Source organism: Blennius ocellaris (genome assembly GCF_963422515.1).
Source record: "Blennius ocellaris genome assembly, chromosome: 1".
NCBI lineage: Eukaryota > Metazoa > Chordata > Actinopteri > Blenniiformes > Blenniidae > Blennius > Blennius ocellaris.
Genome location: NC_137650.1, coordinates 19,240,085 through 19,253,946, shown reverse-complemented (window position 1 = coordinate 19,253,946; position 13,862 = coordinate 19,240,085). Strand labels below are relative to the sequence as shown.

General features: G+C 39.4%; 1 protein-coding gene across 1 annotated transcript in view; it reads left to right on the top strand.

Annotated features, from left to right (window-relative positions):
* Positions 1–13,862, top strand: part of smyd3 (SET and MYND domain containing 3) — a gene marked incomplete at its 5' end in the record, with an annotated part of 70,965 nt that overhangs the window by 47,004 nt on the left and 10,099 nt on the right. Inside the window, 4 exons of the mRNA XM_080499500.1 lie at positions 5,165–5,232; positions 9,802–9,904; positions 10,498–10,608; positions 12,949–13,036. Of these exons, the coding sequence (XP_080355626.1) occupies positions 5,165–5,232; positions 9,802–9,904; positions 10,498–10,608; positions 12,949–13,036 (370 nt within the window). The remainder of the gene's footprint in view (positions 1–5,164; positions 5,233–9,801; positions 9,905–10,497; positions 10,609–12,948; positions 13,037–13,862) is intronic.

Sequence of the window (13,862 nt, the reverse complement as noted above, 5' to 3'; positions counted from 1 at the left end):
CATCTCACAGTTATTATTATTATATCCAACTCCAATCAGCAGGAGTCATTATGGAAAAATAAAAGAGACGACAAATTGAGGGTTGCGTGTAATATTTTCTGCACCATCTTGAAATTAACAGGTAAAATGTATATTCCATTGTGTTTCACACAGATGCAATAATTTAAGAATTTTTCACAGTGCATTTGACAACATCTGAACCATATCGGGGCTGTAATCCCCTTTAAAGAACCTGCCGTTATTTACCACAGAGCTTCTTTCATGTCATTTTGTGGACCGCGGTTCATTGAATCGAGACGCTTCGAATGAAGCTCTCCAGACGCTGTAACATCCCTCTGTACTTCCCCCGTGTACAAGTACCGCCTCAATAACACTCCATGGGAGTGTCACCTCGAATGAACCACACTCACAGATTTGAAGGGCTCCTCATTATTAACCGGGCAGTTATAAATAAACAGGTAAAACTGTAGGAGGCTCTCACTGTATCTCATCTTGAGGATGAAACAGCCATCACCATGGTTACTGATGGACGAGATGCCTGCCTTGCTGTGGAAGTATATTATGTGCCGTTGCTCTGTACGCTAAAGCAGGAAGCATGTCCCGCAGTGTCAATTCACAGAGCAGTTTTTGAAGTAAATCCAACTGAAAATACTGTACTATATATTCTGCAGATGTATTGAGTTGAAACAAATTACTTTTTTATGTTTTTGACAAATCTTGTTAATGCTGGATTATACCACCCGGCTCAATATCACATATTTAAAGAACTTGTTTTGTCGAAATGTACATATCTGAAATATATTCAGTTACTCATAGCCAAAGCCACACAGTAGAGATGGCTAAACCAGGTAATTTCTATCTGAATCATTTTCACCAGATGGTGTTGTCCACTTGTTTTCAAATCTACTCTGAAGTCACCTCAAAAAACATTTAAAGAAAGAAACTCGGCAAAGCTTCATGTTGTAAAATGGTTGCAGAAAACCAAAACATCTGTTTTCAACTCCAGTTCGTAGTATTCACGGAGCAGCGTATCATTTGTTTACCACTCAATCACATTTACTTTCCTTCCACTTCAGTCCTCATTAAATATTTAGAGATGGCTCTCTAGTGGATGTTCTGGCTCATGTTTGAGACAAACTAGACGGTTTTAAACCGACACTTTGTATCACTTGTCAACAAACAACAGAGCAGCATTCTGGCTTGTGAGCATAGAGATTTTGTTTTCTTTTTTAAGGCAGAAAAGCTCTGGGAAGCTGTGAGAATGTGTGCTGAGAGAGACCTGGTGACTGTTTGCATGTTCCCGATGTTCATGTGTGGGTTTCCTCATACAGTCCAAAAACATCAATTCCATTCCAATAACTGATTGTCTTTCAAACAGTAAAGCTTTGTTTTATTGTTTTCAGGTAGTTTAACATAATTGCTTAACATGAATAAAGGCAAAGTTATGGACACACAAACATATGTATACATCTACAAGGCATGCATGTGTACAAGTTGGCCGGTACAGACACACAATAAATGTGTATTTACGTGTAGAAAATGTTGTTGAACAGTTGAATAAAGCAAGTAAATCATAGGCCAGTAAACATTTACTAAATTAAGTATAACAATTTATAATCTAATGCTCGGAAAATTATAGCAAAAGTAACTTGTCACGAAAAATATAATCGATTTAAGTTAAAATCATTAAATAAGCTGAATAGTGTAAGTCTGTGATTTTGAATACCTACCGATCAAAATTTGCACGACAATATACAAGCTGCATGTGATCTTAGAATTAAAATCATGATTTTTATTGTCCATTCGTAAGAGTTGGCAACTCTGCTTTGCTCGGCTTTGAAAATGCAAATATTTGACTAGTCATTGCAACCGGACTCGTTTGCTGGTGAAGTAACTTCAATCCCTGTGAGACCAAGACAGTGTCTCTAACCTGCAGTAAATATAATCCAGCAGATCACATGTGTTAACTTCATTCCGCAAACACAGATATTCATACGTTCGTACACGCATAGCCAGAACAGAGTTCTGCTTAGTTTTCCATGAGAAGAAGTTCTTAAAGCAGCTAAAGAAATCAAGAGATATTGTTCTGATGAAGACCCTGATTATGAGCAGAGCCTTTTTTTCTTGTGCTCTTTTTTTCTATGTTAGAAAATAATTAAGAAATATAATATTTAGAGCTATTTCTCCAGCCCAAAGAGCTGGTTTAAGTGTCCGTTGACATGAAGATATAGGAACACCTTTTTTTTCCCACATAGTAACTTTATAGTGTGAGCCTGATGTGACCGTGTGTGTGTGTGTGTGTGTGTGTGTGTGTGTGTGTTGTGCTTGGGATGCAAAAGGCATCCACACCAAGCGGCTCTGCAGATGTGGATGTTCTGCTACATTGATTCTCATCCCCAGAGAGTAAGATGGTGTGGGTTTATATGTGAGTGAGATAGAGAGAGATTAACACCCAGCGGAGCTCCCAACCACTGTTCTGTTTAAATATCCTTCTCTATATTCTTGTTGTCACGAGCCAACACCACCTTTCATAATCAGGTAAAAACAGTGGGGATCTCAAACACCTATTTTCATCCAGGTAGACATTTGAAAATCAAAATAAAAGGTATTTTCCTTTGTCGCAAATAAACCCTATCAGTGTTTCAAAAAAAAACAAAAAAAAAAACACTTGATGCAAATGCTGAAACCTGGCGTTTAAATTTCCCTGTGAAATTTAGTTATTATCAATTTACAGACAGAAAGGCATTCACAAACTCATTTTAACAACCACACACTTGTCAGCCAGTCAGTGTTTTATTCTTATAGTGCTTCATGACAACCTGCAGTTACTCAAGATGCATTGCATCCATTAAAAAAGACTAAAATGAATCATGGATCTAAAGAACGCATGAATGATGGAAGCATAGCATATATTAATAGCTGATGGAGAAGAGTGGCATTTCATGACTTGGTATCCTCCCAATCCTTTCCAATGTTTCATTGGTAATGGAATTATATCCTTATCTCATTTTTAGTTTGAAAAATTGCTCAAAATAAAATGAAAATAATCAAATGTGCATATTTTAGCTTCTAAAACTCCAGGTTTTTTTGTCTGTTGTTTGGGTTTCATCCCCTTCAAAATGAGACAGTTGATTTTGTTCTCTTAAAACCGACACTTTTAAGCTTTTAGAAATGAAAACAATCAATTATTTCATGATTCTCTGACGTTTTAACAATATTTTTGCGAGTGGGTTAAGCATCATTCAAACATTAATAAAGTGAAACTGTTTTGGATTATACAGGTGTTTGGACTTCAAATAGGTGTGATGATTAAGCAAACGAGAGGATGAACCTAATGTCTATTTCATTGTCACTCTATTTAGAGTGAATCATGATTAAAAATTGTTGCCGCTCTAATACAATGTCTTGAAAGCAAAAAACCTCCAACTAGTGGCTCTCCAAGTGTTTGGATTCTAACAACTGAACAACAAAATCTTTCACTGTGAAACTCATCTGGAAGTCTGTCATCAACCAAAATGATTGTGATCTTAGTGTTAATGACACTATGACGGAGCAAAGTCAAGAGCTCTCCAATACTTGTATATTAAAACCCAATTATTTGATATTATTTTACTCTTTTCTGCTGGTGAAGTTCAATTGTCTCGCGCCCTTCAATGAACATAATTCCGCTGAAGGGGCGATACGTCAACTAGAGAGAGGGTAGATCAGTCCCACCATCTGGTGAAAACCGTCCCCTGAGCCTCACAACCTTCCACACAGCACTCATTACACTAGAGTTTAACCATCGTCATGTTTATCATCTGTGTGCTTCTGTTAGCAGCCTCGTCGCCTTCATCAAATGGAAATCAAATGAAAATGCTTCACTGTACTATCTCAAAATATCGTAATACATCGCTAACATAAGGCTGCTGTGTGTGATGTGTTTCTCTCTTCGCCCCTGTAATGCAGGCGTTATGGCACAGATGATGAATGTGTGAGAGAGTGACTGAATAACAATGAACTGTATGTGAGGAAGAAAAAAAACATTTGTATGCATTTATGTGGAAGAGAGTGGTGGAGCGGTCGATTTTCAAACTGGTGAATGAGCTGAGCAAAAGAAAGAGAAAGGGACTAATTTCCCATAAGGCCTGAATCTGACGGTGTGCAGAATTGAATCACATTGTTTTGATGGGTTCTGATTCTGGTTTTGGATGGGAAACATCTTACTGATGTTCATTTTAAATTCCACAATCACTCTATACATCTCTGCCTCTCGCTGATTCTTACATACTGTATACTGAAATGATCAAACTTACAGTTACTTATAGACTTTGCGGAAAAGTGAGACACTGAACAAACAGCACATTTGTTGCTTCCCCTCATGCGAGACATCATTTTTCCCTGCAGTGGGAGAAACTGAGACGACAACCAGGACCAGTGTCCATTCACATTCCTAAAATGCATTTACACACAATACTGGGGATTTGCTTGGGAAACCAACTGTAAAGATAATATATAATATAATAAAGCTCATTCTCCAGGATGATATTTTCGTCCTATTTGGAGTTTTCTACAACAGTGACCTCAAGTGCACAAAGATTCTGCAATCATTACAGATACCACTACAGAACAACACAATATGGACTGAGCCACTTTCAGGCCCCCTGCTGGTGGGCAGCGGTTGTTCCAAGACCCCTGGCTGTTCAGTACAGGTGTTGTGTTGCTTTTGGATTTCGAGTGACTCTGTGGTTGCTTGTATCTTACGTGTTGCCAAGGATAACGGCGACTCCAGTTAAATCATCTTTTCTCAAGTGGTTTCATAGCAGCATTTTCCGTGCATTTCTACCTTCTTTGCTGTTTCTCTTCGAATGCTATCCTCACATTTACTCAGCAGCATTTACTATCCTCCAGTAATCTTTTCGTCATACAAGACTTCTGCAACATCACATTTGTTCTTATCGATAGAAAATATCATTGGCATGTTTATGATTTTACAAAGATTTACATTTTTGTCCAACTGAAGGAGTTCTTTTGGAGGTATTTTTAGAATATCATGTGCCACAGACATGTAAAAATGTTCATAATGTTTGTTGAAAGCAATTGTTAATTCCTTGAGCCAATTTAACAAATAACCACTTTCTCTTTTGTTCACACTTTTTCTCTCTCTCCCATTCTTGTTGTTTAGGTGACATGTAATTGTTTCACCATCAGTGATGGAGAGCTACAGGAGATTGGAGTGGGGCTCTATCCAAGGTAATAAACACACACACACACACACACACACACACACGAAAAGCCTTAATGAATTTTAATTTATCTCTATCTATAGTATTTGTTTGATGGTGTTTCTTGTCTGCTACTCATACAGTAAAAATACCACAAAATTGAAATGCAGCTCGCAGTTACCTGCCCCATTACCGCACCCCTGCCAGCCCCACCCATCCCTCGCCCGCTCACTTTCAAAGACGTACCCACTCCCCTCGCCAGCTTTCTGACAGTTCTTTGAAGTACGAGGGAAAGAGGAGGAAAAGAGGAAGTAAATTTTTGTTGTGACGCAAAAACTTCAAAATGAATGTTGACAGAATATTAAAAAGATGTTCGGGCACGACGGAGGCTCCAGAGAAATGCAGGGTTTGGCTCCGACTGATGTGCGATTGATGATGTGTGCTGTCTGAATATGACACACACACACACACACACACACACACACACACACACACACACACACACTCCCGCACAGAGCAGAGAGGTCGGCTCTGTAATCTCCGTCTTGAGTCCTGGGTGAATTGGTGGGATTTGGCCGGTGGTGTTGTACATGTTGTTAATGTTGGCAACATACACACACACACACACACACACACACACACACACACACACACACACACACACACACACACACACACACACACACACACACACACACACACACACACACACACACACACACACACACACACACACACACACACACACTGCAGGTATCGCGGCCAGTGTATCTGCCTGGTGTTGGGGATGTCAGATGGTCACAGTGGTATGACCAAAGCTCAGCCAACCCGTGTGTGTCTGTGCTTGATTTGTGCTCTAACTCATCCATAAATGATGGGGCCGTTTGTGCGATGGTCCCCTGCCTATTCATATTTTGGGTTGCCTAGCAACCGAGGGTTTTCTAAAGAGAAGGCGGGATTACTCTGCTGAGGCTTCACCTCTGTGCATCCCGTCTCTCTCTCTCTCTCTCTCTCTCTCTCTGTTCATTTTCTGTCTTCTGTGTATTTCAGATCCTCTGTTTCTCATTAGGTCAGACTTTATCGTCCCACTCTGCTTCATTCTCTGTCTTCCTCTGTTTCAGCGCTAATTGGCGTGTTGAAAATATGATGCAAACTCCTTCGGGCGCTCCATCCGAAGCAGAATGATTCACAGCTGAGTTGATCATGCAGACCATTGTTCACTTGTTGTAATCCACCTGAGCCATGCTCTTCACATCACCTCAGTGTAATTTAAACCTGAGTGTAGCTGCAGTGAAATCCTCACAGCGGTGCACTGAAATAAAAGTGGGGAGAAGAGATTACCTGACAATATCGTACAAAGACCTGATAGATGTTTGTGGGTAGTGCACTATTCAAAGGTGTTTGGGAGAGATTGCAGTAAATAAGAAGTTGTTTGTGTCACGTTTCACATGGCCTTGTTGGGTAATGAAATGAAGAGTGTCCTCAGGTATTATCAGTATCACTGATACTGATAATGGACACTGGGCTGTGCCTATGAAAAGTGGCTAACTGTGTGTAAAGGAGAACTGAGAAACAAACCTTTACCTCCACAAAGAGAGAAAAATACGGGCAACAAGGGCCATCAATTAAATACATTCTTGAGTTGAATGCATGTTAATACAGGTGGTGTGACTCTCGTCCTTAAAAACACTGTAAAACAATGTGGGGCTGATATTTCAGTCTGTAATATTTACATATTTCTGGTAAAAATGTGTCAAAACAAGGAGGCACATTCTAGTTAATCTCGCTGTGTTGATGTCGACCCTCGCCAGTCTGTGTCGATACCCAAAGCCAGCTCTGCTGTTGGTTTGGTTGCATTTCAATTGGATGAAGAACTAGTGTATGCAGATTGAGACAAGAGGAGGACAGAAACGTGAAAACACTCCAATGAGTTCTTTCTTTAATTAGACCAACAAAATATAAAAACTTTCATTTAATTGGTTTTCATTTCATATGATAATTTCCTACAAAAGTATGAATCATGAGATATGTGACTCGCTTTTCATGAGATTTGGGTGTAAATCTCAGTGCTGCTATGTTACTGCAGTATTAAACCACCTCATCTCAGTGAGTTTGAAGACTCAGACAGACATAAACTAAGAAATTGAAATGTAGACATCAGAGAGTTGGCATTATTTATCCGTCGCCTTTAATTAAGTATCAAATAAACTTTAAGACAGATGTACTGCCTGGTCTAGTGTCAGGGATGTGATATTTCTCCCACTTCTACATGCAGCAAAAGTTAGTTTCAGTTTGTGTGTGCAGATACTGTTAATGTGAGATGTGGTTTAGTTAATTAATGTAATTAGTATTCTAATGAGCTCCTCTCCAGCAGATAAGAACTTCGTTTGGAGGGCTTGTTGTCGAGTTGATATTCAACCTGCAACTTCGCCTCTGAAGAACAAAGTCAAGGGTTACCAACGGCTTTACACACACGCACGCACGCACGCACGCATGCACGCACGCACGCACGCACGCACGCACGCACACACACACACACACACACACACACACACATTGTTTTGCTGAATATGATAAACGAGAGCAGCAGTAATTGCAGAGGTAGGTCATAAATAGAGACAAACCTCTTCACTATTTTTTCTCAGCCATGTGTGCAGTGACAGTAAAAGTCTATTTGCGGGTCAGGGAGGTCTGAGAATCCATTTTTCTTTTTTGAAATTCAACATCAACATGCATGCCTGAACTCTCAGCGTGGGGAAAGATGCACAACTTCTCAATACAGTAAAGTCAAATTTGCATCGTGGCACATTAACATGGGTTGTGTTATTTCAGTGTTTGACACTTTTAGTTGATTCATACGGGCCATACAGTGTAAGGCAGCAAATATAAGCACAATTCTCCAATTTATTAAACTGACATAAAGCAAATTAGTCATACAACAGATTCGTTTTCAAACAAAATATTAATTTAATTTCATCATCACTCAGTTTGTTTACACCGAACTGCACAATGTTTACTTGAGTATATGTTTCAATGTACACCACTTATTTATAATCGCAGTGCACTGCCTCATTAGGGGAAGTGTGATTAAGCATAAATAAATATTTTATCCAACAGTCAAATATTGTTCCCATGAGTTTACACTCACTGAATGACTTCAGATTCACTGCAATATATTATATAACAACAGTTTCTCCATACTAGAAAACTTCACTTGAGATTGATAAATCCTTAGTTACTGAATATATTAGACTTTTTGGGGAAGTGTGTAAAAAGAAAATGAAAAAGTGGCATTGCTGTTGTCAAAAGAAATCTGTGAGCAGATGAGTGGGAAGATGATTTGTATTTATAATGAATTTGGGAATTGGCACAATTGTGACAGACGTGGTGCTTGTGTATGTGTGTGTGAGTGTGTGTGCAAGAGACACTGATATACTGACAGAAGAAAATAAAGAGTGACATTTGTTATGACAGAAGCAGTTCTCATTTTGTCGTACTGCGCAGGGAATTACTATCTCTTTGTTTGTGTTGTATAACTGTGTGTTTTTCTTTATTAATGTTTAATTTATTCGGAGCTCACTTGGTCCTAAACATGCAACATTCTGAGTCATCACTTTGCCACATGGCATTAATCCCCCTGGCACATTGGTGGGCAATAACTTGTCACCTCAGGGGCCACGTTACAAACTAGTATTACTATAGGAAAGAGCTTCTAAATGAACCTGATTCAGTTTAAGTATGAGTATGTTTGGTATTTTTATCATTGTCCTCAGTAAGTGCTTAGATATTCACATCTTGGAAAACAAAAAACTGCATAAATCCTACTGTTTTTATGATAGGACAAGAATTTTGGGGGGGTAATGAATGTGAGCATTACCAGCCAACACTGTCAAAATGGTTAAAGGCACACCAACAAAGAAAATACATTCATCGAAGATATAAAGTGTTCACCTTCAAAATTAAAGAAGAAAGTTGTATTGAACGATTAATGTGAACTGGTTTTAATTTCATTCTTTAATCTTCATTAACCCTTCGCATGCTGGTCAGGGCAAAATCGATGTGGTACCAAGGTCTGCTCAATCCACAGAGACACGGCGTCCCTCAGCTGTCACACCAAACTAGATAGCGTCTTTCTCTGAACATGAACATTTTTCTCCCTCGTAATTATTTTGCCATTAATGAACATTTCAGTTATTGCTGGACTTCGTGAGTGAATAAAATCCAAAGCAGGTGGAAATAAAGCAGTCAATCGCTCATCAGCACCAGCCACTTTATATGCATTTCACACAGCTCAAGTTCTGATTTGATGAAGCCTTTTTTAATGTTTTTTTTCTTTTCTGTATCTTCAGACTGTTGGTATGCATACATTTTTCATGAGAGGTGAAGCAGGCAATCAGACTTAGAAAAATGGCAGCATCTATTTTAAAGCATATAATCACAGATATATTCTTGTATCCCTCTCTCTGTTTCACTCTCTTTTTTTGCTCCTTGCCTACTACTGCATCTGTTCTCTTCTTTTTCACCAACACTTCTCCTCATCCCACCCTCTGGTGCACTCCCTCCATTTTTTTCTTCCTGTTTGCTCTCTCTCTTTCAGTTTATCTCTGTTAAACCATGACTGTAGGCCAAACTGTGTGATGGTGTTTGAGGGAACGAAGCTGCAGCTCAGAGCTGTTCAGGATATCAACGCCGAAGAGGAGGTATGAGGAAGAAAATGCACTTGCACAGCATTTTTTTCTGCATCAACAATGAGCAATATGCCTTTTTTTTTCATCGACTGTGATGTTGCGCCTGCTTTCATGCTTGTACACTTTATGAGCAATACTTATTGAATGTTCTTTATTCACTGTTATTGATGAAGCAGAACATGCCTGAGGCAGGTTTACATAATACATATTCTAAAACAATCATACAACCATATCTACTTCTCGACTAAACTTGATTGTGGCAATAGAATATCTTGATAGATGAACAGTATTATTAAATAATTGTTAAAACCTGTGAATATCACAGCAACACAAGTGGAATGACAGCTTTTAACTTGGCAGTGTTTTTCCAGTTTTTTCATACTTCCTTATCCCTTATGACTGAATGTAATGAGATGCATCCATGCCATCTGGTTGACGGCACATGTTACACCTACAGGATGGCTTCATTCCACTCTTCCCATATTTGTATTCAAAATGATCTTCTATTCTTGCTGTAAATGGCAATATATGAAATATACCATAGTGTATCAGAAAGTTAAAATAATGTATATTTTCCCATTGAAATGAGCTATTTCTCTGTGCAGCTGAATATAAGTTACATTGAGACGTTGTCACTGACTGAGGAACGTCAGAAACAGCTGGCGGACCAGTATCATTTTCACTGCCAATGCCAGCGATGCTTCTCTCATGACAAGGTCAGTCGTACAAATTAATCTTCACATATGTTTTTTTTTTTCTTTTTCCTCCCAATCTCCACTGGTGTTCACTGAAACAACACACAAACTCAACAGCTATGTTTACATAATCACATAATCACATCCAAATATGATGGAACATTGAGTTAGAAAGCGTTCCATAGTGAGCAAATATAACCTGACAACCTTTATTTGTAATGTTACAGTCGTATCCTTTTGTCTCTCTTTGTGTGTGTGTGTGTGTGTGTCTGTGTGTGTGTGTGTGTGTTTCTTCTATCTAGCATTCTGCATGCATTTTTTGTACGAGTCAACTAATGCAGCTCGGCTGGTTACTCGGGCTCCGTGTGGCAACATAAGGAATTCCCTCCTGGGTTTAACAAATCATTTTCTACTTCTTCCAACAGAATGATCAAACTGATCTCACAAACGTTCACCAGGGTTGAGGTCATTAATGCTGCCACATTGTTCCATCCGATCGTCTCCCCCCAAATTCTAGAGGTACGCTGATAAACCCAGTTCTGAATAGAGGCCACGATAGAGTTTGGTTCCAAACTGTAAATATATGAAGATATGTAGCTATACTACCACTGCTAGAAAATTATCATCTCAATATCTCTCTCATTAGCACCTCATGAGGTACTCCAATATTCAAACAAGGGTCAACAGCAAAGAAAAGTTGTTTGTGAATGCAAGTTCCTTACCAACCAATGTGCCACCATTTACAAGGAAAAGAAACAGGGTTTCCTATGATGTCAGCTCAAACAACCAAATTACTACAAACTACCACTCACAGAATTTCTCAGTTGTTTGTGAGCAGTTTTTTCAAATGTTATAAATATAACATTAATCATCCATTTGGTGGCAGGCAAAAATAAAAGTTTTTGTCATAATGTCTGTAGAACCCTGAATTGGGCAACCACAAACATCCTACATTAAGCGTTAAGCTATTTTCTTTAAAGCTATGAAAGTATGTCTGGAAGCTGAAACACACTCATGCGTTCACACTCTGACTTACTCTGTCTGTCCTAAGCGCGCACACACACACACACACACACACGCACACGCACACGCACACACACACACACACACACACACACACACACACACGCACACGCACACGCACACGCACACGCACACGCACACACACACACACATACCTTGTGTTGTGCTGCTCTGGGCTTACACAGTGTATCGGAGCAGAACGTGTTTTGGTGTACCCTTTGGTGTCCTCGTCTCCGTTCCCCTCCTTCACTCTCTCTCACATGCCGTCTTATCTCCTGCAGTCCTCCTCTTCCTCTCTGTCACTCTGTAATGCTCCACGTCTCCACACCCTCTCACTCTCTGACCACCACCTGAAAAATGATAGAAATTATCTTGTCTTCAGCTGCACTTCTATTTCCCATCCATCTCAATCCAGTTCATCTTCCTGTCCCAGTGTTTCCCCACTGTCTCTGTCTCAATTCGTCACTTTTTGTTTCCCTCACTCCCACCGCTTTTTCTCTCTGCCCTCACTTCTGCCCATGGCTTTTGTTCCCTCTGTCACTCTATGGCACTTCAGTCTGACGCCACCACGTCACAGCAATTCTGACAAATACAGCATCTGTTTGTGCTCCTGTGTGTTTGGGAGATAAGGTAAGAGTGAGCACTCAGTTGATTCTGCAAGACAATAGTATTCATTTTGTTCAGCCAACCTTTGTTTCACTTGCACGCACGCACGCACGCACGCACGCACACACACACACACACACACACACACACACACACACACACACACACACACACACACACACACACACACACACACACACACACACACACACACACACACACACACACACCGCTGTTCTTGCTCCCTTTAATCTTCAGCTGATGATGACAGCGTGCCGGATTGTTGCCCAAAGTTGTCATGGAGACAGATGACTGTTGACATCAAATTTGGGGCTTGATCTTGATGTTTGTGTATGTTGCTTCTTCTCCTCGTGAATCTGTGGTGTGCCAGATCACAGACAGCCCGTCTTAAAATGTATGTTTCTGAAATGTAAATACTGGTTTTATTTCAAATTAATAATGTGTGAAGTCATCTTTATCTTTATATTTTTAGGATCTAATTTGTAAGTCGAATTCGTATTGGAAAAATTCGATTTGATACAAAACTCAGTAAACTGGGAAAAAAAGTCCTATTTTATTGAGAGACTCGGCACCTGAGACACTGTGGCTTGAATAATCTTTTTCAGTGAAAGAGTTTCAAAAGCATCCATGTGGGCCAAATAACGTTTTTGTTTTTGTTCATTAAAAGTGTTGATGTTCACTCGGTCAGTGTTTCCTCTGCTCTGTGATCAGGATGGGCTCATGCTGTCAGGCGAAGAAGCGGCGTGGCGTCTTCTGAAGGAGGCGGTGCCGAAGTTGGACGATCTGAAAGGAGAGTCCAGGATCCTTTTCTTGTAAAAGTCACTCCAAGTGGAAACAAAGGGTTTATTTCAAGCTTGTCCAAATCTCCACTGAGGGCAACATAGAAATAAAATATACAGTGTCGGGCCCCATATTAGAAGTGAAATGTCTGCACTTACTTGCTGTCTTCGGTTTGTGCCATTTTTCTAAACGGGCTTAATGGCGCTACGGTCAAACTAAAAGTCGTCAATGGACCAACGTTTTTATAAGATCCTATTTACTGTATATTAAGAATTCACACTATTCGATAGAAAACATATTTTACCATTTACTGATGTTTATACTTTTCAACACGATGGAGTTTATCTCGATATTTATTTTGTTTTATTTTATTTATTTCATCGTCAACCTAAAAACATCGTAAAATGAAGGGAAGCACTGTTGATCCAGTCAACAAGCATCACCTGCTTTTTTTTTTTAACCTTTTATTATCATGTCCCAATTTTTTGGGAGACATGTTGCTGCCATCAAACTTAGAATGACTAAACATTTGTTATATATGGTTAAATTTAAAAATTTCAACATCTGATATGTTAATTGTAAATCATTTTTAGCTTGTTGATAATTACAAATCATTGCATGTTGTTTTTATGTGCACATCATGCCAACCAGTTTGGAATTGGTTTGTCGCCAGATTTATTGGTTGAACGACTCAACAGTCTCAAACACACATCCACAATGTAAATTCAATTCAACTTTATTTATATAGCGCATAACACAACACAGTCATTTCTAGGTGCTTTTAACAGGGAGAAAATCTCAACAGATCCACATGAGCAAGCAGATTTATTTGTTTTGCCACTGTG